The sequence below is a fragment of the Gigantopelta aegis genome, chromosome 15 (assembly GCF_016097555.1).
Source record: "Gigantopelta aegis isolate Gae_Host chromosome 15, Gae_host_genome, whole genome shotgun sequence".
NCBI classification, from domain to species: Eukaryota; Metazoa; Mollusca; class Gastropoda; order Neomphalida; family Peltospiridae; genus Gigantopelta; species Gigantopelta aegis.
In genome coordinates, this window is record NC_054713.1 from 22,601,225 (window position 1) to 22,627,252 (window position 26,028).

The following is a 26,028-nucleotide window of genomic DNA, read 5'->3' on the forward strand; positions in this document are numbered from 1 at the left end:
ATAGTAGTCGTTTCGAAAGAAAGCTATTAAGCAGTTCATTATAAAGGTAAAACTATGTGACGTGTTATAATTTCGTCTCCTTTTGTAACTTGTGTTTTATGTTAATAAACAGAAATTCTTGTTTCGTGTACAGTAATTTTCAGTTGCCAAACTGACAGATGAAGATTATGTCACAAGGGACTTAACACTGATATCATGTCTATTATTCTATCACAGGGGTCTTAACACTGGTATCCTGTCTGTTATTCTATATACTATCCAGCTATTGCTATTTTCATTCGTTTTCGTAAATATACATTACTAAACCCATTGTACAGACTGTTGGTAACGCTACTCTAAGATTTGTTTCATTAAGGTAATTCTGAAACACAAACGTTCTGTTCGTTCTCTTAAAGTAACGGACTCTAGTTTTTAAAAACTAAGACGTAGTTTTCACTATTAAAGCAGGTTTTTTTTATAATTTAAATTAGAAGTACTTAAATTTCATTCTTTAGAATGTTACTTTTTGTATAGCTGAATTGGTTCTGGTCATCTAAGTTTTCACAATACCCCTAAAATGAATTTTTTATAATTCTAAAACACTCATTCGTCTGAAAGGTAATGGATATTGAGACAAGCTCTAGCTATTTTAAGATGGTATTTCTCTGTTTAGACATCACAGACTTTAAGCTTCGCTCTGTTATACCCTTATTCAAATTTGTGTTACAGGTTTGTAGATTAACTAAGCTTAGTGTCCCTTTTCACGAACTAAAACTAGGGTATGCGCCTTTAAGGAAACCACTTCTAAAAAATAATAAAACAACAAACAATAAATTAACAGTTTATTTTTGTTAGTAAATCATTCACATTTATTACATTACGTCAGCCATATGGTTAAGAGCCATACGGATGACAGGAATCCCGCTGCCGCGATGCCATTGGTTACTCTTTTCGATTAACAGAACATGATCTTTTATATGTATGATCCCAGACAGGATAGTACATACCACGGCTTTTGTTACAACGAGAAATAGCCCAAATGAGTCTAACGACAGGGATCGATCCTAGACCGATCGCGTTTTATCACTGAGCTACATACCGCCCCTTACCATGAATGAAGTCTAACATCTATCTACTCGTGTGAATCTAAACTGTTTGACCCAGTCAGGTTGGCAGTGTTATAATAATCTTGATATGAGATCTGTGACTGTGTTGGTTCATTGACGTGGAGGTACACGTGGTCTCCGTCAACACTCGACGGCGTGTTAACATACTGCACAGTGTTGTTGTAGATGTTCATAAGTGTTGCCAGTATTGTCGTCAGTATTATAACGGTTAACATTGGTAGTAGCGACGGAAGGGTTAAGATTCGTATCAGCGTTGTTAGGGTTAAGATCCCTAATGACGTAATCACCATCGTCATCATCACCGGTGTTTTGTTTGCCTTTTGTTCGTTTCTTCCTGCAAAATATAAAACATTAAAGTTACAACGTCATAATCAGTATCATTACTATCATTATCATCAGCATTGTTATCATCACTGTCATTTCCAGAAGCAGTTAAATCATCATCATTATTAAACTCATTATCATCAGCATTGTCACCTTCAACTTCAACTTCAACTTCTTTATTCACATAAAGACCACCAACGGTGGTACATGTGCCAAGGTGGATGGTGGCAATATACATGTATAACATACTGTACATACATATAATATATACTACTACAAATAATAAACTTAATTACTGTTGATCTCTAAATTTTGTCATTATAAGACTAACAAATTTACTAAGTTTTCGTAATCTTGACAGCCGTTTCTCTTGCAACAACATAGAAAACTTATAGAAGTTTGGTCGTGTTATAAATTCTTTTTTTAAAAATAATTTTCTTTCTGTCAAAAATGCAGGACATTCAAACAAAGCATGATATTCATCTCCTACACACTCATTCTGGCATAATGTACAATATCTTTCCAAGTAAGGGATGTTACTCCAACGACCTCGTTCTACAGGTAATAAGTGGTTACCAGTTCGAAATTTAAGCAACGGAAGTGATACAGTTTTTGGCAGAAATATGTAAAATTCTTGATTAAATTCCGGTTTTATACAATTATAATTTTACCTTTTGAGGTATTTAACTTATTACTATTCCATTCTTGGCGAAATTGATCTTTAAGTCTTGTTTCTATTAAAGATATCAACCATCCCTTACTTGAGAAACCTTGTTGTTGCCACACAAAACTCAGCCCACAATTATCTAAAATACGTTTAACATTATCTAACCAAGGAGACATATATCCGTTACAATATTTATATAATAAATTCTTATATAAAATAGAGATTAATTTATTATCCTTATCCAAAATAATTTTACACCAATATGATATTATCCTTTTATATATTTGTAAACGAATCGGCATTTTACCTGTTTCTCCATACAACATATAATTAGGAGTGTTTTTCTTTAATTTTAAACAAATTTTAATAAAATTACTTTGTAAGCGTTCAAGAATATCAATATTACTATATCCCCAAATTTCAGAACCATATGTCATAATTGGTATAATCATATGATCATAAGCTTTAAAAATGCAATCTAATGGCAAACTGATATTTCTAGATTTTCTTAATAAGGAAAAAGTTGCTTTAGAAGCCTGTTCACTTAAATGTTTTATAGCTTGGGTATACTTTCTATTTTTATTGAACTTAATTCCAAGGTACATATAATTATCAACTATGTCAATAACAATATTATTAATATTAAATTGAAATTTTTTTGTTTTGTATATCCTGAACCAAAAATTAATACTTTAGTCTTTTTGTAATTAACCTCTAAATGCCAGTCTTCACAATATTTTTGAAAACAATTCAATATATATTGTAAATCAATATCATTATCAGAAAAAAGAACTGTATCATCTGCATACAATAACAACAATAACTTTAAACCATTTTGGAGCACTACATCAGATCGCACATACATTACCGTAATTCCTTGACAATTATTATATTGTAACCAGGTCTCTAAGTCATTCAAAAACAAAGAAAATAATAATGGCGACAAATTTTCACCTTGTCTAACACCTTTTTCACATGGGAAAAATCCAGATATTGTATTATTATGAGCAATACATGATTTAATATTACTATACATATTTATAATTAATGTCATTATTTTACCAGTTATTCCATAAGTGATCAATTTTTGCCAGAGTCCAATTCGCCAAACATTATCAAATGCTTTTCTAAAATCAATAAAACAACAAAACAATTTTTTCTTTGACGATTTTAAAATATCAATTATGCTATGTAACACAAACATATTGTCTACTGTTGAATAACCTTTTCGAAATCCCGCTTGCACCTTATTAAGAATTTTATTTTCTTCAATATATTTTGTAAGCCTAAGGTTTATAACCGAAGTAAGTAATTTCCCAAAACAGCTCAATAAAGTCAGAGGTCGGTAATTTTCTGGATTAGTATCGTCTCCTTGTTTTTTAAATATAGGTTTTATAATTCCAATTAGCCAATTTTCCAGTAAAATACCCGTTTCTAAAATCAAATTAAACAATTCGAAATAGAAATTAAGTAATAAATCACGTGTTTCAATTAAATATTCATTTTCTATTTTATCTATTCCTACAGCTTTTCTGCGTTTTAAATTGTTAATAGCATTCATAATCTCATCCTTAGTTATTTCTTTATCAAGTTCGTTTGTATCCAAATTTTCTGGAATTCCAAAATCAAACGCTTCATCATTCGAATTACTATTCAGATTCTTAAAAAAGTCATACAAACTTTCTATATTAATTTTATTCTCTGTTCGTTTTGTTTTGGTGTTCAAAAACTTCCAAAATGTCACCATCACATCATTACCAGACGCAGTTACATCATCGTCATTATTAAACTCATTATCGTCAGCATTGTTATCATCACATCATTACCAGACGCAGTTACATCATCGTCATTATTAAACTCATTATCATCAGCATCGTCATTTTCACTGTCATTTCCAGAAGCAGTTACATAATCGTTATTATTAAACTCATTATCATCAGCATTGTGATCATCACTGTCATTTCCAGACGCAGTTACATCATCGTCATTATTAAACTCATTATCATCAGCATTGTTATCATCACTGTCATTATCATCAGCATCGTCATCGTCACTGTCATTTCCAGAAGCAGTTACATCATCGTCATTATTAAACTCATTATCATCAGCATTGTGATCATCACTGTCATTTCCAGAAGCAGTTACATCATCGTCATTATTAAACTCATTATCATCAGCATTGTTATCATCACTGTCATTACCAGAAGCAGTTACATCATCGTCATTATTAAACTCATTATCATCAGCATTGTGATCATCACTGTCATTTCCAGACGCAGTTACATCATCGTCATTATTAAACTCATTATCATCAGCATTGTCATCTTCACTGTCATTTCCAGAAGCAGTTACATCATCTCCATTATTAAACTCATTAATATCATCATCATCAGAAGCAGCATCAGTGGCAGCAGCACCAGCGCAATAACGTCATCACCAATAATAAGCAATTGTATATGATACCAAACGCAGTATAAACGTGTATCTAGGAGTCCTAACTCTCAAAACAAATGCCAAGGACAGATTACCGATAATTACCAATGAAATACATCAACATATTTTTAAATTATATATATATATATATATAATATATATATATATATATATATATATATATATAATCTCAAGTTATTTCCCTGGTTATGTCCATGCACGTTCTCCTGGGCACACACCTCAGTTATTTGGATGGTGTGTCAATGACAGTGGGTGAATTGTTAGTGGTTAGTGCGAGAAAAGACCGTTGTGTGGCCTTACGCCTCTACACTGAACAGCTAACTATCGCTCTGGATGGGTGCCGGTACCGTGGTTCAAACCCCGTAAGCCGATGACCTCTAAGACACTAGACAGTCAATAATTCACAGCGGGATATTTCATGTAACGTATTCACTTCACATCTAAACTGGAAGTGTCAGTTACCTTATATAAATGATAATAACAACAACCACTACGGCGACTATCAGAACTACACCCACGGCACCACCTACAGCAGCAGCAACTGTAAGAAAACAAAATTGCTTTATTAGTAAGACTCATATTTTTCATTATTAGAAAAGAATATACGTATCCAAATATAGACCGACATTAGAGGATGTAACAAAATAATATATTGTATTTAAAAGTACACATTATTTAATAACAACAAAACAACTATATTATTATTATTATTATTATTATTATTATTATTGTTGTTGTTGTTGTTGTTGTTGTTGTTGTTGTTTGTTGTTATTGATGTAGCTGTTGACTATTTAGTACCTGGGAAAGCTTTCGAGTCTGTGTGTATGTTCGTCGTCTCTACGGGAACTGTCGTATCTGATATCTCCGACTTCTCTGTTAATGGAGAACTTGTATCTGCTTCCACTGACTTGGTTGATTCTGTTTCTGTTGAACCTGGTGTTGTCGATCTCTGTAAGGTGGTTTTATCGTCTGACTGGGTTGAACTCGTCATCGACTTACCGTCTGGCGAATAACACTGAAGAGTCAACGAACCTACAGATGCGAAAAACAAAATGATGATACGGAAACAAATTTACAAAGCCTGTTTTACATGCATGTACCTATATACATTTACTAAGCTTAAACACCTGTCTATGTCTCACACGCGTGTACCTACATACATTTACAATGCTTAAACGCATGTCTATGTCTCACACGCGTGTACCTACATACATTTACAATGCTTAAACGCATGTCTTTGTCTCACACGCGTGTACCTACATACATTTACAATGCTTAAACGCATGTCTTTGTCTCACACGCGTGTACCTATATACATTTACAATGCTTAAACGCATGTCTTTGTCTCACACGCGTGTACCTATATACATTTACAATTTTTAAACGCCTGTCTATGTCTCACACGCGTGTACCTATATACATTTACAATGCTTAAACGCCTGTCTATGTCTCACACGCGTGTACCTATATACATTTACAATGCTTAAACACTTGTCTATGTCTCACACGCGTATACCTACATACATGTACAATGCTTAAACGCATGTCTATGTCTCACACGCGTGTACCTACATACATTTACAATGCTTAAACGCATGTCTTTGTCTCACACGCGTGTACCTACATACATTTACAATGCTTAAACGCATGTCTTTGTCTCACACGCGTGTACCTATATACATTTACAATGCTTAAACGCATGTCTATGTCTCACACGCGTGTACCTATATACATTTACAATGCTTAAACGCATATCTATGTCTCACACGCGTGTACCTATATACATTCACAATGCTTAAACACATGTTTTTGTCTCACACGCGTGTACCTATATACATTCACAATGCTTAAACACCTGTCTATGTTTCACACGCGTGTACCTATATACATTCACAATGCTTAAACACCTGTCTATGTCTCACACGCGTGTACCTATATACATTTACAATGCTTAAACGCCTGTATATGTCTCACACGTGTGTACCTACGTACATTTACAATGCTTAAACACCTGTCGATGTCTCACACGCGTGTACCTACATACATGTACAATGCTTAAACGAATGTCTATGTCTCACACGCGTGTACCTACATACATTTACAATGCTTAAACGCATGTCTTTGTCTCACACGCGTGTACCTACATACATTTACAATGCTTAAACACATGTCTTTGTCTCACACGCGTGTACCTATATACATTTACAATGCTTAAACGCATGTCTATGTCTCACACGCGTGTACCTATATACATTTACAATGCTTAAACGCATATCTATGTCTCACACGCGTGTACCTATATACATTCACAATGCTTAAACACATGTTTTTGTCTCACACGCGTGTACCTATATACATTCACAATGCTTAAACACCTGTCTATGTTTCACACGCGTGTACCTATATACATTCACAATGCTTAAACACCTGTCTATGTCTCACACGCGTGTACCTATATACATTCACAATGCTTAAGCGCATGTCTGTCTCACACGTGTGTACATACGTACATTTACAATGCTTAAACACCTGTCTATGTCTTACACGCGTGTATCTATGCACATTTACAATGCTTAAACACGTGTCTATGTCTCACACGCGTGTACCTATATACATTTACAATGCTTAAACACATGTCTATGTCTCACACGCGTGTACCTATATATAGATGTACAATGCTTAAACAGCTGTCTATGTCTCAGACGCGTGTACCTATATACATTTACAATGCTTAAACGCATGTCTATGTCTCACACGCGTGTACCTATATACATTTACAATGCTTAAACGCATATCTATGTCTCACACGCGTGTACCTATATACATTCACAATGCTTAGACACCTGTCTATGTCTCACACGCGTGTACCTATATACATTCACAATGCTTAAGCGCATGTCTGTCTCACACGTGTGTACCTACGTACATTTACAATGCTTAAACACCTGTCTATGTTTCACACGCGTGTACCTATATACATTCACAATGCTTAAACACCTGTCTATGTCTCACACGCAGGTACCTATATACATTCACAATGATTAAGCGCATGTCTGTCTCACACGTGTGTACCTACGTACATTTACAATGCTTAAACACCTGTCTATGTCTTACACGCGTGTATCTATGCACATTTACAATGCTTAAACACGTGTCTATGTCTCACACGCGTGTACCTATATACATTTACAATGCTTAAAGACGTGTCTATGTCTGACACGCGTGTACCTATATACATTTACAATGCTTAACCACCTGTTTTTGTCTCACACGCGTGTACCTATATACATTTACAATGCTTAAACACCTGTCTATGTTTCACACGCGTGTACCTATATACATTCACAATGCTTAAAGACGTGTCTATGTCTGACACGCGTGTACCTATATACATTTACAATGCTTAACCACCTGTCTATGTCTCACAAGCGTTTACCTATATAGATTTACAATCCTTAAACACATGTCTATGTCTCACACGCGTGTACCTATATATAGATGTACAATGCTTAAACAGCTGTCTATGTCTCAGACGCGTGTACCTATATACATTTACAATGCTTAAACGCATGTCTATGTCTCACACGCGTGTACCTATATACATTTACAATGCTTAAACGCATATCTATGTCTCACACGCGTGTACCTATATACATTCACAATGCTTAAACACATGTTTTTGTCTCACACGCGTGTACCTATATACATTCACAATGCTTAAACACCTGTCTATGTTTCACACGGGTGTACCTATATACATTCACAATGCTTAAACACCTGTCTATGTCTCACACGCGTGTACCTATATACATTCACAATGCTTAAGCGCAAGTCTATGTCTCACACGTGTGTACCTACGTACATTTACAATGCTTAAACACCTGTCTATGTCTTACACGCGTGTATCTATGTACATTTACAATGCTTAAACACGTGTCTATGTCTCACACGCGTGTACCTATATACATTTACAATGCTTAAAGACGTGTCTATGTCTGACACGCGTGTACCTATATACATTTACAATGCTTAACCACCTGTCTATGTCTCACACGCGTTTACCTATATAGATTTACAATGCTTAAACACATGTCTATGTCTCACACGCGTGTACCTATATATAGATGTACAATGCTTAAACAGCTGTCTATGTCTCAGACGCGTGTACCTATATACATTTACAATGCTTAAACGCATGTCTGTGTCTCACACGCGTGTACCTATATACATTTACAATGCTTAAACGCATATCTATGTCTCACACGCGTGTACCTATATACATTCACAATGCTTAAACACATGTTTTTGTCTCACACGCGTGTACCTATATACATTCACAATGCTTAAACACCTGTATATGTTTCACACGCGTGTACCTATATACATTCACAATGCTTAAACACCTGTCTATGTCTCACACGCGTGTACCTATATACATTCACAATGCTTAAGCGCATGTCTATGTCTCACACGTGTGTACCTACGTACATTTACAATGCTTAAACACCTGTCTATGTCTTACACGCGTGTATCTATGTACATTTACAATGCTTAAACACGTGTCTATGTCTCACACGCGTGTACCTATATACATTTACAATGCTTAAAGACGTGTCTATGTCTGACACGCGTGTACCTATATACATTTACAATGCTTAACCACCTGTCTATGTCTCACACGCATTTACCTATATAGATTTACAATGCTTAAACACATGTCTATGTCTCACACGCGTGTACCTATATATAGATGTACAATGCTTAAACAGCTGTCTATGTCTCACACGCGTGTCCCTACATACATTTACAATGCTTAAACACGTGTCTGTCTCACACGCGTGTACCTTTATACATTTACAATGCTTAAAGACGTGTCTATGTCTGACACGCGTGTACCTATATACATTTACAATGCTTAACCACCTGTCTATGTCTCACACGCGTTTACCTATATAGATTTACAATGCTTAAACACATGTCTATGTCTCACACGCGTGTACCTACATACATTTACAATGCTTAAACACGTGTCTATGTCTCACACGCGTGTACCTACATACATTTACAATGCTTAAACACGTGTATGTCTCACACGCGTGTACCTACATACATTTACAATGCTTAAACACCTGTCTATGTCTCACACTCGTGTACCTACATACATTTACAATGCTTAAACACGTGTCAATGTCTCACACGCGTGTACCTATATACATTTACAATGGTTAAACACTTGTCTATGTCTTACACGCGTGTACCTATATACATTTACAATGCTTAAACACGTGTCTATGTCTTACGGGCGTTTACCTATATAGATTTGCAATGCTTAAACACCTGTCTATGTCTCACACGCGTGTACCTACATACATTTACAATGCTTAAACACCTGTCTATGTCTCACACGCGTGTACCTACATACATTTACAATGCTTAAACACCTGTCTATGTCTTACACGTATGTACCTATATACATTTACAATGCTTAAACACTTGTCTATGTCTCACACGCGTGTACCTATATACATTTACAATGCTTAAACACCTGCGTATAAGAAAGAGAGGCTTCGTAAATTTGGTCCTAAGAAAGTTTAGTAAGCCGTGATGGAACTTTATCAGACGGACACACATATAGTTCATTACAAGATTAAATTTACAATATAAATACAAGCCATATAAATAATAAAATTGTAATGGGCCACTCTATACTGAGTTATGAGGCACTGTTCGCTAAAAGTATCTAAAAGACAAACCAAGAAAACAACCCAATATAGTACATACAGTTAACAAATTATATATATATACTCTAAAAGAAACGAATAGGTGATAGGGAAAGAAGTAAAGTGTTTCTGGAATGGGACAGCTTGCCCAAATGCACCCTAAAACAAATTTAACGTACGTTGTGCGACAACTGCAGAAAATCGGAGTAAAATGGTCCGATTTTGGCGAATGCACGTGAAACTCGGGGAAAAGATTGGGGTAGTGATGGATATGTAAAGCTGCAATGCTCGCAATGATGTCTCATTTCCATTTCGATGTAGAGATCCAAATCGAAACATTGCAATAGGCCGCCTCCAGTTAGGTGAATCGCAGTCGGTAGTCGCACGCCACATGAACCTCCACCAGAGCACCAGTTCACGTCTCTGGGGCAGGTACCAGCAGTTTCAATCAGCTGAAGACCTGCCCAGAAGTGGAAGACCTCGCATAACAACTGCAGCACAATATCGCTACATCCGGGTTCTGCACTTGCGTCACCGAACTGCCACAGCAACGAACACTGCTGGACGCATACCTGGTTTGAGAAGGGTGTCTGCACAAACCATTCGGAACCGACTTCGAGAAGCTGGTTTACGAGCTAGGAGACCGTATGTTGGCCCCGTCCTGCAACGTCAACATCGACATTTACGTGTTCGCTGGTACACGAATGTACAGGGATGGAACTTGCGAAACTGGCGGCGAGTATGGTTCAGGTTGTAATGTACCAATCATGTGATTGTCAGGTCAGAGTTCGAAGTGCACCGTCAAATGTTTAAGGAGTAAACCGTAACTATGGCTGTGATTGGTGGATATATGTGACACTGGTTATTTGTGCAAATAATATGACAAATGCCCCATCAGTTACACATGTTTTATTACCTGAACAATTATTACACTGGTGACATTTTGTACTTGTCAATAACTGGAGTGTCAATAAAAATTTCTACTGGCATTTTGTGCGGGCCAGACGGTGGGTACTGTAAACTTCCTGTAAGTACTTAAAACGATACGTGACAGTAGAGTTTCTTGGAATAATTATCAATGGGAGGTACCACACTGTCAGTGTATATACTGGCCCGGTGGTTTGAAACGTTGCTTCTGTTAGTTTTATTAATAATTGTCTGTTAATTAGCATATACTGGTTCCAGTCTATTAGCATTCATAATGTATGACTTTTGGCACCATTTGAAATATCTGCTTGATAAAAAAAGCGAATTTAATGTTGGACAATACAAATGCACTGTCTGGCAGGGTAGTGTCACACCCGATGGGTATGGAAGACAGAGAATTGTGTGGCCTTCTTCCCCAAGAGCAAAGGTTGAGAGGTCCCATCGGCTAGCCTACATGGCACAGAATAAATTACTTCCCACAGACATGGCTGTGTACCATGGGATTTCTGAAATAAGCCATTTATGTCATGTTCGCTGTTGTGTAAATGCAAGTCACCTGGTTTTGGAATCCAGGCTTACTAATAATAGTAGAAAAGAATGTAAACTGCAAGGCTTTTGTATCCAACAGCATGTACCACACTGTCTTCTGTGAGGTGAACTGCTTTTAAAATCAATGTTTCTTTTACTATTTAATTTTTATTTGTCTGAAATATTTTATTTTTGGCGTAATTATGCTCGGCTTTTTTGTGTTTGGTGCTTTGTTGTAGCATAATGCCTTTCTGATATGTTTGTTGTTCCTGCTGAATCTCATACAGTGCATACAGAGATATTCTAGTTTGACATCTTTTTTCTTTTATACTCAATAGATTTCTTTTTAAGCAGCTGCCCAAATTTGTACTCTTGCTCTTTTTTTTAAAGATTTTACAACTTTACTTCCAGATGAGAAGCTGCAACCCATACGCTGTGACAGCTGTATTACAGATTCAGCGGACCCGTTGTTGATGCTGTGTACTGTGCTGTGAGCTCTGACGGCAAAGGTTCTAGAGAATGTTGTGTGTCTCGGTAAAGAATGTCTTAGGAATCTGTTTACTGCCTCACACTTTTGTGTATTCGTATTGAATTTGGTGTGTTGCAGTATCTTTGGGCCTAGGCGGTAGTCGACACATGCTCTGAAAGTGTTAGTGTTTTCTTCTGTAGGGTCCATTTGAAAGTTATTATTTAGGAAACAACTCTTAGAGATCCAATTGTGTGTACTATTTCTACAGACATGTGAGTATCTTTTACACTTGTTGTGTAAGCCCTGGTAGCAGGACACAATGGCCTCGCGAGTGTAGGATATTGCACGCATGAATTTTGAAATATTTCCGGCATGCATTTTAAAGGCTTGATCATATTCAGCCTGACAACTCATGGCAATGTGATTGGAAAACCTAGATTGTAATTTAACTCTCTATTTTTGTTCTGCCTGGCATCATTGTTTCTACTGAATTAGAATTTTTGACACATTTTCTTTGGTTTTCAGAAAGATGCTCGGGTGTCGAGAAGAAAATGTGGTTCGGTGTTGGTGACATTTTCCTGATACATTTCAGTGGCAGCTTTGAAACCCTTTGTGTCGAGATCTGTCGTCAGGTATTGTAGTTCTAAATTGTTCTCACTTTTAATTTGTAGTAAACAATCTTTAGCCCATTCCTTTTCATTTCCTATCGACATTGCCATGGGAATGTCACACGAACATGACATATTTTCCGCACATTTTTGCGAATCATATATACTTTGCCATTTTGAACATAATTAATTTTTTCTGGAAATTGCTATAACCTTTTTGTCTTTTGTAGTGTGTTCTACAGCAGTATATACCACTTGCGCGGCAGGTTGGAACGGTGTTTTGCCTATGCCAGAATACAGGGCATTGTTATACATGCCATCACATTGATTGTGTACCCCTGACTGTGTTAATTACTTTAAGTTCCTCCCGTTTGGCATACATGTCTTCTTGATTTACTTGTGTGATTGTGTCAGCTACTTTATTGCTATTTTTCTGACAGCCCTTATGTGAAGGTGGTGGGACATTTAAGCAGGTACACAGCAACCGAAAATTGGCCGTACTTATTGGCATTTTTGTGAGGCCTACTTGTACTGTGACATTAGGTTGTGTTTGTCGTCTTTCCCTCCGTGTGTGTGTCTGTGTTTCTGTGTACAGATTAAATGTTGGTGACTTGTACATGCATGATGTGTAGTAGACTTGCTGGCGGGTGCAGACACCTCTTTACTCCTCTGCGGCAAAGTTGAATTGTAGTCGACCTGAATTGCAGTTGGGAACGGCACGGGCATGTTCTGTCCAAACCCTGTTCATCATGTCCTGCAGCTTGTCCACGTGAACCAGCCTGTAGGAGTCTGCCTCAGGCCTGTTAATCAAAGGTACCCTCATTTAACTTCAGTGTAAGTAACCACTGTTACTGTATTCCCTACACTTTTATGCATTTATTCTCATGTAGTTTTTCATGAAGATTATCTCCCCTTACACTGTAGTGTGTATTTTGTATAGTGCAACATTCCTACTCTTTCATGTTTTATCATAGTTTGATACTTGCAGATGTAAATTTCTGAAAATCCGCAGCGATTTATTCTTAGGCCAGATAACGTGGTCGGTGTAATAATTTTAGTTAACTTTTGGTGAAAATAGCCCTCAAAGGATTTTAATATGCTACATGTGTGTTCAGTGAGTGATTTTATTTTCTGTAATAAATGTGACATGCAGTGGTAATTGTTTACCTTGCACCAGCGGGAGCCACAGAACACTGTTCCAGCTGTGTTGGCGTATTCCGCAGTTCACGCAAAGGCCGACAGGAATCCGCAGCCTGAACTTGTGTCACCTGTACACCATGAGCACTGGTATGTAAGATCCTTTCAGTCATTGACTTTGTAAGTCTGACTGTCTCTCTCACTTTTGATGTGGTCCACTCCCTTGTGACTGGTCTTCCGTTCTTGTGGTATGAAACATGTCCTTTCTTGAAACCAAATTGTAATGCTTTTTTCACTGTTGGCATTGTAATAAATGTGTAATGGTTTGCGTAAAACTATGATGATTGTCAGTCGGAGTTCAGAAATTAAATGACAAACTTTGCTGGTGCATGGATAGTAATATTAAATGAAGGCAATTTATGTCCATGTGTTGATACATGCAAACACATATGTTACCCCTCAAATTAGCCAGATTTCGTAATGCCGACACCTTGTCACTTCATTTTTGACTCATTCTCCCTGTGTATATTGTACACTTTGCCACAATGGACATTAGTCTTTCACTGCTTCCAATGATTAATTAGGTACTAGTTACAGCTGCCTCATCAGTGGTTTGGTTACTAATTGGGTGCGACTTTGATGTTATGAGGATTATTTTCCTGATTTCTGTGGTTCACTCAGTACATAGCATCTCCATGTAAAGTTCTGCTAGTGTGGAGTATTCTGAATAGCTCAGGTTGGAGTATGTGCATGTGACGGAACATGCTCTTTATTTCTTTTCGCCTGTGGCGATATTAATTGTTTTAGAGGGCCGTGTGCAGTCCCAATATGCACTTAGACTAGGTGGGCACTTTGTAACGTAATACCTCCGCGCGACCGTACCCTCTAATACAGACCTAGACCAGGTGTGGAGGCCATGTGGCCAGTAGTTACGTAATACCTCCGCGAGTTCTGTTTTACGACCTTGTTTTCCGAGCGGGTGGCGTCAGCTAGTCTGACCATCTAAGAAAAAATGTCGTCTTGGTCGCTGTGGAAAATTCACATGATAGGGGGAGGACCGCGATGTGCCCCGAGGCGATATTCGGCTTTTTGTAATAAATAGATCGGATTTTAGAGATATCGGGGAGAAACATAGGAAGGCTCCCAGGGAACGTTGTCCGTCTGGACTGGTAAATATATTTTTCTGCTCTGTTATATAACCTTGATGTGATTGATGTGACTTTAAATATTTTAATACTGTATTATACTATTATTATTTAGACAGTGTTTCCGGTTACTGATGAAGTAAATTGTAGGTTTCACTGTTCTAAAAATATAAAGCTTAGCCGGTCATCCTAGAGGACCTAGGTAAACTGTATGTTATTGTCTTTATTGTGATAGGTACCAGTATTAAGTCTGTATTACAAGGTTACTGAATGAGTAGTTAAGGGTTAATTAAAAATTAACCAAGTAGGAATAGAGTTGTAATTCCTTTATTAATTAAGTTCCCCTGGAAGTGTTTCTCAATTATCACACGTGTGGGTGTTGTGTCACGGTGAAGTGATTAGAATATTGTGTAAACTAGACACCTATTGATTAACTAATTAAGTGATTAGTTCTGGGTTGTTATTATATTGTTGTTGTTAATTAAGTACTGCGGCAGTACATTTGTCAGCGTAGTATTAATACAGATTCCAAAGTGTATTGTGTTTTGTTGTGTTTTCTAGTGAACTAAACGTGCTATATTACATATACTTTATATAAGATCTTATCTCTGATATACCTAGAGCCGAGCCACTCGGGTATAAACTGTCCGATACAGAGAGATCTAATAGATATACAGTTAGGAGAGATATTTGGATAATCGTGTTTTATTCAGTTACGGGTATTATAGGATCCCCGTGACAGTGCCATATACAGTATACAAACCCACATGGGTGTTATATTATTCAGCTGTGCTACATACCAGACAAGGATAAAATATGATGTACCTCATTTCCATGTATATTTATTGTGCTGTGGATCCATTTTGGTAGGTACTATTGAAGACGCTGCTCTGTAGTTCCACTTAGTCTGCTGGCTGTATCATTTCATACTGGGGTACAGAAGAAAATAACCTCAAAAATATGTGATTGGACACCTTTTGAAATTTAAACTTTTTCAATATAGGTTGTAATGTACTAATCATGTGATTGTCAGGTCAGAGTTTGAAGTGCACCGTCAAATGTTTAAGGAGTAAACTATGGCTGTGATTGGTGGATATATGTGACACTGGTTATTTGTGCAAATAATATGACAAATGCCCCATCAGTTCCACATGTTTTATTACCTGAACAATTATTGCACTAGTGACATTTTATACTGGGGTGTCAATAAAAAATACCACACTGTCAGTGTATATACTGGCCCCGTGGATTGAAACGTTGCTTCTGTTAGTTTTATTAAGAATTGTTACTATGGTCGTCAATGGGAACTTATTTGGTCTAATGGAACCTTCAGCGACGAGTCACGTTTCCTTCTACAGCGACGTGATGGACGACAATATGTTTACAGACGCCGCAATGAACGTTTTACCAACAACTGCGTTGCCCAAGTTGACAGATTCAGTGGAGGGAGTGTCATGATGTGGGGAGCCATCTCATACACCGGCAGAAGTGAACTTGTGTTCGTACAAGGGAACCTGATAGCTGTACGCTTCCAGGATGACCCAGAGAACTCTTTCAGCAGAACAATGCCAGGCCGCATACGGCAAGTGTAACAATGGATTTCCTACAGAATGAGAACACTAATGTGCTGCCATGGCCATCAAGATCGCCAGATCTCAACTACATTGAACATCTATGGGACGAACTGGACAGATGTGTACGCCATCATGACCCGGAGCCACAGACGCTTCCGCAACTGTCGCATGCACTGCAGGAACAATGGGCTAGAATTCCACGTGCCCGGATTCAGAGACTCATTCAGTCTATGCCAAGGGGATGTCGCACAGTGATTGCTGCTGCTGCTGGCCACACAATGTACTGATTTCAGCGCCCTCGTGTGACACTGTTTGGTATTTTTGTTTTGGAGAGGGATAGGGGTAAACCGTCATCAGAGACGGTCCTTCACATATTGCAACAGCAATGAAATTGGCACATGTCGATCAAAATGTGTTATAGTCTGTTCCAATAAAGTGCACAAATCACCTGTTTACTGACATCTTTCTTTTAGTTCCAAGAGTAAACACCACCTTGTACATCAATGAGACCCTAAACAAGTAAATGCTAAATTAGGTAGAGTATCATTAAATTGGTATTTAGAAAATATTTACTTTTCAGTTTAATATGAAAGACATAATCGATGAAAATCATTTTTATTCTCTTTCCGACACTATTTTAGATTTTCGCTGACAATGGGTACACAGGGCCGTAAAAAGTGTAGCAGTTTGACGATAAACACTTGCCGCAACATGTTTTTGGCTTCGTACACAATAGGCACAAATATAACAGCCTATCTTATCGCAATTTCAGTTCATGACCATATTTCGCAATGGTCCACTTTAAAATGACACTATTTTGTGCAAACGCGGTTAGATACGTTATTAATCTTTGAACAAAACATTTTCAACTACAAGTTTGGCTCTCAATATTTTCTAACGGTCATAAAACGGACGCGTCATGCACCCAGTTTATTTTATTGCAGGGAGATGCAAAGTGACGTCATTCGAATACCGACGTCATTCAGATTAAAAAACAAACTTCCGCGCGGCGACAAAACCGTTCTCAATAACCTAAATTCGTATCTGAAGAGCCAAATTGACAATATTTGACAATGTCGTGACAGTTCCCATGAAGCATTGTCTGTATGTAGACTGCCACTCCCCAGGATGACACACGCTTCAAGCGCTTATACAGGAGTTGAGTTCGGGGATCGAAACAACCTGCTAAAAGCTAGTACAAACATTGTTTTTTCGGGGATGCATATGCACAGTGGTTATAGAAAAATGGATCAAATCTCATTAACAGTTTTATATTAACAGTTTAAAAAAACACCTATATCTTCGTTTATTCCAAAACCATGCTACTAATGGCTGATGCGCATGCTCAATGTTGTCACACCAACGTGTTACTAACAGTAATGCTTACCTTTTAACGTCAGTAATGAAAAGTATATAAAACGTTTTCCATATAATTACAGTCAAACGTCGGTATCTCGACCTCGGTAACCTCGAGTACCCAACATATCTCGAGGTCCATTGCCGGTCCCGGCATTTTCCCTATGTAATGTTACCAAATCGAGCACTGTTATCTCGAGCACGCTAACCTCGAGTACCAGGCTTATGTCGAGCACATTTTGATGTCCCCAGATACACTTTGTTGGTTTTTTCCTCGAAGTATAACAAAAATTACCTGCTTTGACTATCGCTTTTATTTGCCATTTTTATTCTTCCCTAAATTCCTCCCAAGTAATAAAGAGCACTGTATACATTGCATTAAACTGGAGCGGGTCCAGGCGTTTATGAAAGGGAGATGCCAGTTTGAAGGCGAACTACTCAGCCCCCCCCCCCCCGGATCCGAACCTGTTACAAACTAATAATATTGTTTTTAGTAACGATAGCTGTTCCAATGTTGTTTTCATTTAACAAAGCATTTCGTCTCCATATGTTGAAAATAATGTGGCAGCTAGATATGCCTAATCAACCAATCAAGTATAGCCTCCATGTGGACCTTCAAGTTGCCGTGTCAGTTCTAATTACTAATCGCCCGTTTAGATAGCAATTGCGGAGATTATCAGGACTATAAAAACCTTAATTAAGTTACTAACTGTGCAGACAATAAAACATGTAATGAAGTGTTATACAGGTATTGCAAACAACTGTTTTAACATGCCGCTGCAATTCATGTAGTGTTTACTTACCTACTAAAGATAAATTAATCGGCACATGTAACAAAAACTATGTACCATTTATAAAAGCAGTGCAAAGTTTAGCATTATTAAACAGCCGATAGATCAAGGTGTTATTCACAACCTCAAAGTACATAACCGCAAGCTGACAATTATGCGTCAACTGAAAGCCTATGATGAAAAACAAGACCTGAAGATAAGTGTGCTCGATGCTTTACGCATGGTCAATCAGGCATGGGGAAATGTAACGCCGACCACAATTAAGAACTGTTTCCGACACGCAGAGTTTGCAAAACCCGATGGCCAGCCAGAACCAGACAGTGAAAATGACGACGACATCCCATTAAGCAGACTGTGTGTACCAATTGCCACTTACGCCAGATGGACGACTATTTGGACACGTGTGAGACCGCGACCGATGACAACATTACTGACACAATAATCAGTGCAAGAAACACAACATCTGATGATGACGATGATGATGCTCGTGATAACGACGACACCACCGCCCCTCCAAAAATACCTACTACAACGGAGACGTTATATGCACTTGATGTTATGAGAAACAGGATTGAAACGACAGAAAAAACTTACCATCTACTAGCCGGGTTAGCCCAGATCACAAGTCAGGTTATGACAGAGGACTTTAAAGCCACAGTTGCAAAGCAAACAAAGGTCACAGACTTTTTCACCGACTTGGTTTCCAACAAAAATGACTGATAAAAAAAAGTCGGGCTGTTCGTTCATTTTCTTTGAGTATTGATATTAAAACAAACCATAATGTGTTTGTGTTCTTAATAATGATTTTGATTAATGATTTTGTGTTGAATAAATGTAACAAATAACATTGTTTTAGTTTTATTTGTTTTAATATGTTAGCTATTGTTAAACATATAAACGAATAACGTTTGTGACTCTCGTCCAACACAACCCGGTACTAACCACGAAACTGATTACCTCTGATGTCCGGATTTATATTCCGATTCGACATTATTTGACAGGATATTGAACTTGGCTAGCTAGTATTGTCTACAAGCTTGGCAAAGTGATTGTTTGATGTTTGTATATTAGTATCTTTGGTATACTCATGGACATAGATCGGGGGGGGGGGGGGGGGGGGGGGGGGGGGGGGGGGGGGGGGGGGGGGGGGGGGGGGGGGGTTCGAACGAACAATGCAATATCAGACTATTCACAAAAATGTCCAGAAAAAATATAGACAAAACAGGTCATATTCGAATCGCCCCTGACTATATCGTTGACTGTTGTTAAGTTTGGAAACACATGTTTGGCATAATTAGTTACATCGGCTATTATGTTTATTTAGCCACGGATATCTCGAGCTTGGTGGTTCGGTCCCTTCAACATCGAGATACCGAAGTTTGACTGTACTTGTTGTTTTTATTGATGTAAACATTCCAATGGGTAGTAAGAATCTGTAATTTTTGTACCCTCGTCCCAAAACCGTACTATATGGTTATTTAAGCCAATCACGTTATTTTCAACTAAATTACTGTAAAATACTTTATTTTTACGTGATTTAATTTTCGCGATTTAATAAAAAATTAGTATCAATTCTCTAACAAGTGCGGAGAGAGAGAGAGAGAGAGAGAGAGAGAGAGAGAGAGAGAGAGAGAGAGAGAGAGAGAGAGAGAGAGAGAGAGAGAGAGAGAGAGAGAGAGAGAGAGAGAGAGAGAGAGCAGATGAGCTGATTTCTAGCAGATTGTCTGGTGAATGTGTTTATGTATGCATGCATGTATGTACGTATGTGTGCGTGCGTATAGATTTGTGTTTGATGATATCCATTGTGTCGCACAATACATCTACTGATGGCTAGCTCTGTTAAACCACCATGGGTGTACATGAAAGGACTGCAACAGTAATTGAAGGGTCATGAAATGTGTCAGTGAATTAAAACAAAACGTCTTTACCTTGACCAACCGTGATGCTTAACTTGATGCAGTACGTAGTATTCTCGTGTCCAGCTATCGTCGTCAGTTTAATTAGCAATCCTATATTGAGAAGATTCCGCCAATATATTGGAAAAGTTGTATTAGGTTTACAGTTATAAATAACTGGCCGTTGCAATAGTATATGTAATGCTGATGTACATTCTTTGTCTGGAAGGGTAACAGGGTTTATACCAATCTGAAGGAACTGTCTTGTCTCAAGTATACAGCTGCAATTGATTGGTTTGTTGGCAGGTACGAACGCGTCAAGAAATAATCCTTGAACACCACTGGCAGCTTCATTTGTACACATGTGTATCACTAAAATGAAGAATAATAAATAAATAAATATGCATCTATGTATGTATGTATGTATGTATGTATGTATGTATGTACGAATGTATGTATGCATGTGTATATGAGTGGGTATGATTGTGTGTATGTGAATGTGTGTATATGCGTGTATCTTTGCCTACGTATGTATGCTTGTCTTTGTGTAAGTGTTAATTATAAAATGAAATCATTTAAATTAGTATATTTATTAACAGCTTATATAAGCCGCACATAAAAATATAATTATCATAATAATAACTATACTGCTATACTGAGAGTACTGCTAAAGCAATACATGTCCTCTATAGTCTGGGTCCCACACTGAAAAAAACTGCATATTTTGAAGATTTTATGAAACTTTCAGGGATTGTAGGTAACATATGTGGTTTCAATCTCAGAAGGGGTGCCCACTCATCCGGGCACTATTTTCAAGATGGCCACCACTTTTCAAAATGGCCACCGTTTTTCGAGGTGCGAACACTAAAAATGATAGAAATAACCGATTTCAATGATCTTAGTGTCGATTCATATGTTTTTGACAACTCTAAAACTGAATATTGAGTTTGTAATTTCGAAAATCCAACATGGCGACCCGTAGCGGCAATTTTCCAAGATGGCCACCATTATTTTTGAAACAATTAATAATTAACATATTTTCACAATCTTGGTGTCGATTTATATGTTTTTGACAGATTATGAGGTTTAAACTTTGGAAAATTGAATATTGTGATCAGTAACGGCCACTTTCCAAAGTGGCCACCGTGTTCCATGAAAGTGAAATTGGGTTTAGTTGTCGGAGGTAATCTCTGGTGTTAACTTACATATTTACTCCGAACTTTCACCTTGGCAGTGGCAAAGAAGAGTGCATTTGAGTTGAGCTTTTCTGCACGACCAAACCCTCGAACATCCATAACTGGTGCATCTGACACTTGACTAACTCTTGACAAGATTTGCATAGTTCATCTAAAGTGGACCACTTAGGCTCCCAATGGTGAACTGTTCTTTTTGGAGCATGTTGACCTCTGTTTTGTCAGTGCTAGATGAGTACATCAAGCATGTGAAGCGCTCTAAGTTCCTAAATACATAATTAGGTAACGAACGTAACACAGTAGATATACTTGTGAATGCCGACGTAACTGCTGAGAAAGCCTTCCACATTTGCCAGGCTGTTTTCTTCCCTCTGCCAACAAAGGCAGACACAGTGTCACACCCACTATACGCGTGGAAGCCAGGAAGAGCTGAGCACAGTTCAGTACCAATTTCACCAGCAATTCTATGTACAGGAATATTTCTATAGTTCTTGCCTGTTCTAAATAACAACCACAGTTCTCGTAGTCCTATAGCATATAACTTGTTAAAGCTAGCTAAAGCAAGCACTAACACATCCGTATCTACTGTCCGAATGCCTATCTTGGTTATTCCGTTTGTTACCATATCTGTTAGATGTACGAATATCCTGGTATCCGCCTCTTCATGCTTTACAGTGGGTGGAAGGGTTGATGCAGATGCTGATTGGTGTACACTGTTGTAGACACTGGATACAAGTGCCATCGTACTACCCATACTTTCAACAGTCAAGGATGCAAGTAAGTCAAATAACTGTTTGTTGTCTGAATTTCTGAGGAAATACTTCCAACTTCTGGGCAGTGCACCTGATAACCGGACAAACATCTTCACCCCTGTACCCCGTTTCTGTCGCGTCTGCTCTTTCAAGCTATCGTTTACGTATATATCCCAAACAACATCAAGACGGGTAGCATTAACTGTTGTGACTTGTTTGGTGAGATGAGGAGCAAACGTGTTCGAATAGTACTGGTCAAATGTTTTCAGTTCTTTTCCGGGTTGCAAGATGTTAACGAGTGCAGCTCCGTCAATGATCAAACCATCACATGTGACACGGTTGCTTGCTGTGTTGTCAGCATTGTCTGGCACAGTTTCCAACAGTCCCAGCAGGTCAGTTTTCAGACAAGGCAAGAGGAAATGGTTGATTTTCACGCTGAAAGAATGTATCTAGATCTAGCTGACGGTTCTAGCTGGCGATGAACAATCTGGAGAACAACTCTACATCCAGTTTAAGGATAAAGACATGCCCATCGGCCTTTGTGCGATGCTTCTTCTTACTCGCAAATAGTGGTAGATTTGTCCGAGTAATTGCTGCATCCAGTGGCTCTGATCTCCGAACAAATCTTTCTTCTCGAAATTTGTTGTAACATTCCAGTCCAGTTGATTCTGCTCCGTTCATCTTTTTCACAATGTCAGCTTGGAACGACGAACTTTGAGTCTAAGACGAATAACTCTGAACTGTCATCACTGAATGGGTTACCAAACTCGTTGAATGAATCCCGCACAGACTGAACTTTCTTCAAGAACTTCGTTTGAAAGGATCGATACTGCTCATGGTGTTTCGGATTTACAGGAGCAGAGTTCTTGTTGAGATCAACCTCGAATTCGTCGATAAGTTCAATCAGTAATGGACCAACTATATTCCATCTACATAAGGCATCATTGTCTTCAGTAAGTCCGATATCACCTCCATCACCTTTGACAACAGCGTTGTTTTGCTCATGGGCTTGATCAATTCCAATCGCCGAAAATGGCCTATGAGTTTTATAGCTAGCAAAGTCTCCGGTGAGAAATCTTTGGTAGATGGCAGGTGCAGTAATTTCGAGTTCGACAAGGTCTTTCACATGTACCGAACGCCAACGCGAGTAGTTTGGGTGGTCCATTACGAAAAACCATGGTAACATCTTCTTCAGTGAAGTGAGGTACAAACCAAAGATGCGTTGACGAATCGAGCGGATAAATGTGAAGAGAAGCTTCAAGAGCTGAAGTGATATGAGCCAATACTTGAACAGTGGATGCTGTTTAGCTTCTTCCGAACACCAGTCTTCAAATGCAACTTGCTCGCTGTTTTCGTCGAACAAAAACAATATAGTTTGACGCCAGAATCATCCAGTCTCAATAGAAAAAAAGAAAGAAATGTTTTATTTAACGATGCACTCAACACATTTTAATTACGGTTATATGGCGTCAGACATGTGGTTAAGGAACAGTCTCAATAGTTATTCAAGTTCCCAAAACATTTACAGCCATCTTGGAAAGTGGCCGATACTGATCACAATATTCGATTTTCCAAATTTTAAACCTCATAATCTGTCTTACTATGGTCAAAAACATAAATCGACACCAGGATTGTGAAAATTTGTTAATTATTATTATTTTTTTAAAATAATGGCGGCCATTTTCGAAAATGTTGGATTTTCGAAATTACAAACCTAATATTCAGTTTTAGAGTTGTCAAAAACATATGAATCGACACTAAGATCATTGAAATCGGTTATTTCTATCATTTTTAGTGTTCGCACCTCAAAAAACGGTGGCCATTTTGAAAAGTGGCGGCCATCTTGAAAATAGTGCCCGGATGAGTGGGCACCCCTTCTGAGATTGAAACCATATATGTTACCTTCAATCCCTGAAAGTTTCATAAAATCTTCATAATATGCAGTTTTCGTATGAAAATTGGTATCTGAGAGCCGGACTACTACGGGGATCAACATGTATCTCCTAAATTCAAGAACAATAATTTTTTGAAAAATATGTAAATCGAAATGAAACTCTGGAAATAAAGTTTCTTATCTCATAAGTTCAAGGGTCATAACTGCTTGAACAATTGATAAATTGTTATAAAAGTTAAACTTGATCTGTAACAGAACATGATAAAGCTATGCAAACAAATTCAGCTCAATACATTAAGGCATTTCTTAAAAAGACCCGTAATTTTCGTATCTCCTAACCCTGACAACCGGCCTCGGTGGCGTCGTGGTTAGGCCATCGGTCTACAGCCTGGTAGGTACTGGGTTCGGATCCCAGTCGAGGCATGGGATTTTTATTCCAGATACCGACTCCAAACCCTAAGTGAGTGCTCCGCAGGGCTCAGTGGGTAGGTGTAAACCACTTGCACCGACCAGTGGTCCATAACTGGTTCAAGAAAGGCCATGGTCTGTGCTATCCTGCCTGTGGGAAGCGCAAATAAAAGATCCCTTGCTGCCTGTCGTAAAATAGTAGCCTATGTGGCGATAGCGGGTTTCATCTAAAAAACAGTGTCAGAATGACCATATGTTTGACGTGCAATAGCTGATGATAAGATAAAAAATCAATGTGCTCTAGTGGCGTCGTTAAATAAAACAAACTTTACTTTTTCTAACCCTGACAAAAATGGGTAAATCGCCATGTATGTCAAATTTGATCTGTAAAAGTGTATGCTATAACTGTACAAAAACATTCAACTCAATATCTCAAAGCTTTGTAAAATATCATCCGGAAAACTATATGTGAGACAGATGACGGACAGACAGAGAGACAGACATACATAAGGACGGAGATGAAACCTAGTCTCTTCCGGTAGAATCGGTAGTTTCGAACAATTGCGCTATGTTTAACGTTAAATACATGTACCATTACATTGATATTTAACCGGAACATTATTGAAAGGGGGGGGGGGGGGGGGGTGTTGTCGGGTTCCTTCCTGTAGTGTGTGTATTATTGGTTAATATGTATAATATGTGTTCATGGTATTTAACGTCAAACATAGGGTTATTGTTGTATTAGAGCGGGAATATTTGCCTACCCAGTGCTAGGCAGCAATTCCGTGTTTTCACAATACAGTTATCTCTGGCGGCAGAGAGCGATCATAACCGTCCAAATGTTCGTCTGGCTCTCGAACGGCAAAGTATTCGGGCTACACAGCTCAGTGAGATGTAGCCACATTGTACAAGTCACAAGTTTGCCTGTATTTGTCGTCATTTTCCAACACATTCAGTCGCTAGGATATAAAATATATTTATTTTAATATGGTGCATCGAATCCCAGGTGTTCTGTTTAATTCATTATATGACATACCTGGAAAGTTACTGTTTTGTGTTGATTCTGTTGGACAGGCCTCG

General features: G+C 38.0%; 1 protein-coding gene across 1 annotated transcript; it reads right to left on the reverse strand.

Moving 5' to 3' along the window:
• Window positions 1-807: 807 nt before the first annotated feature.
• LOC121390636 lies at window positions 808-26,028 on the reverse strand. Its single transcript, XM_041522501.1, has 5 exons — window positions 25,985-26,028; window positions 20,735-21,073; window positions 5,350-5,583; window positions 5,014-5,092; window positions 808-1,440 (listed from the first exon to the last, which is right to left on the reverse strand). Exons 2-5 carry the CDS (start codon window positions 21,063-21,065, stop codon window positions 1,245-1,247), a joined length of 840 nt encoding a protein of 279 aa, XP_041378435.1. The 5' UTR covers window positions 21,066-21,073; window positions 25,985-26,028; the 3' UTR covers window positions 808-1,244.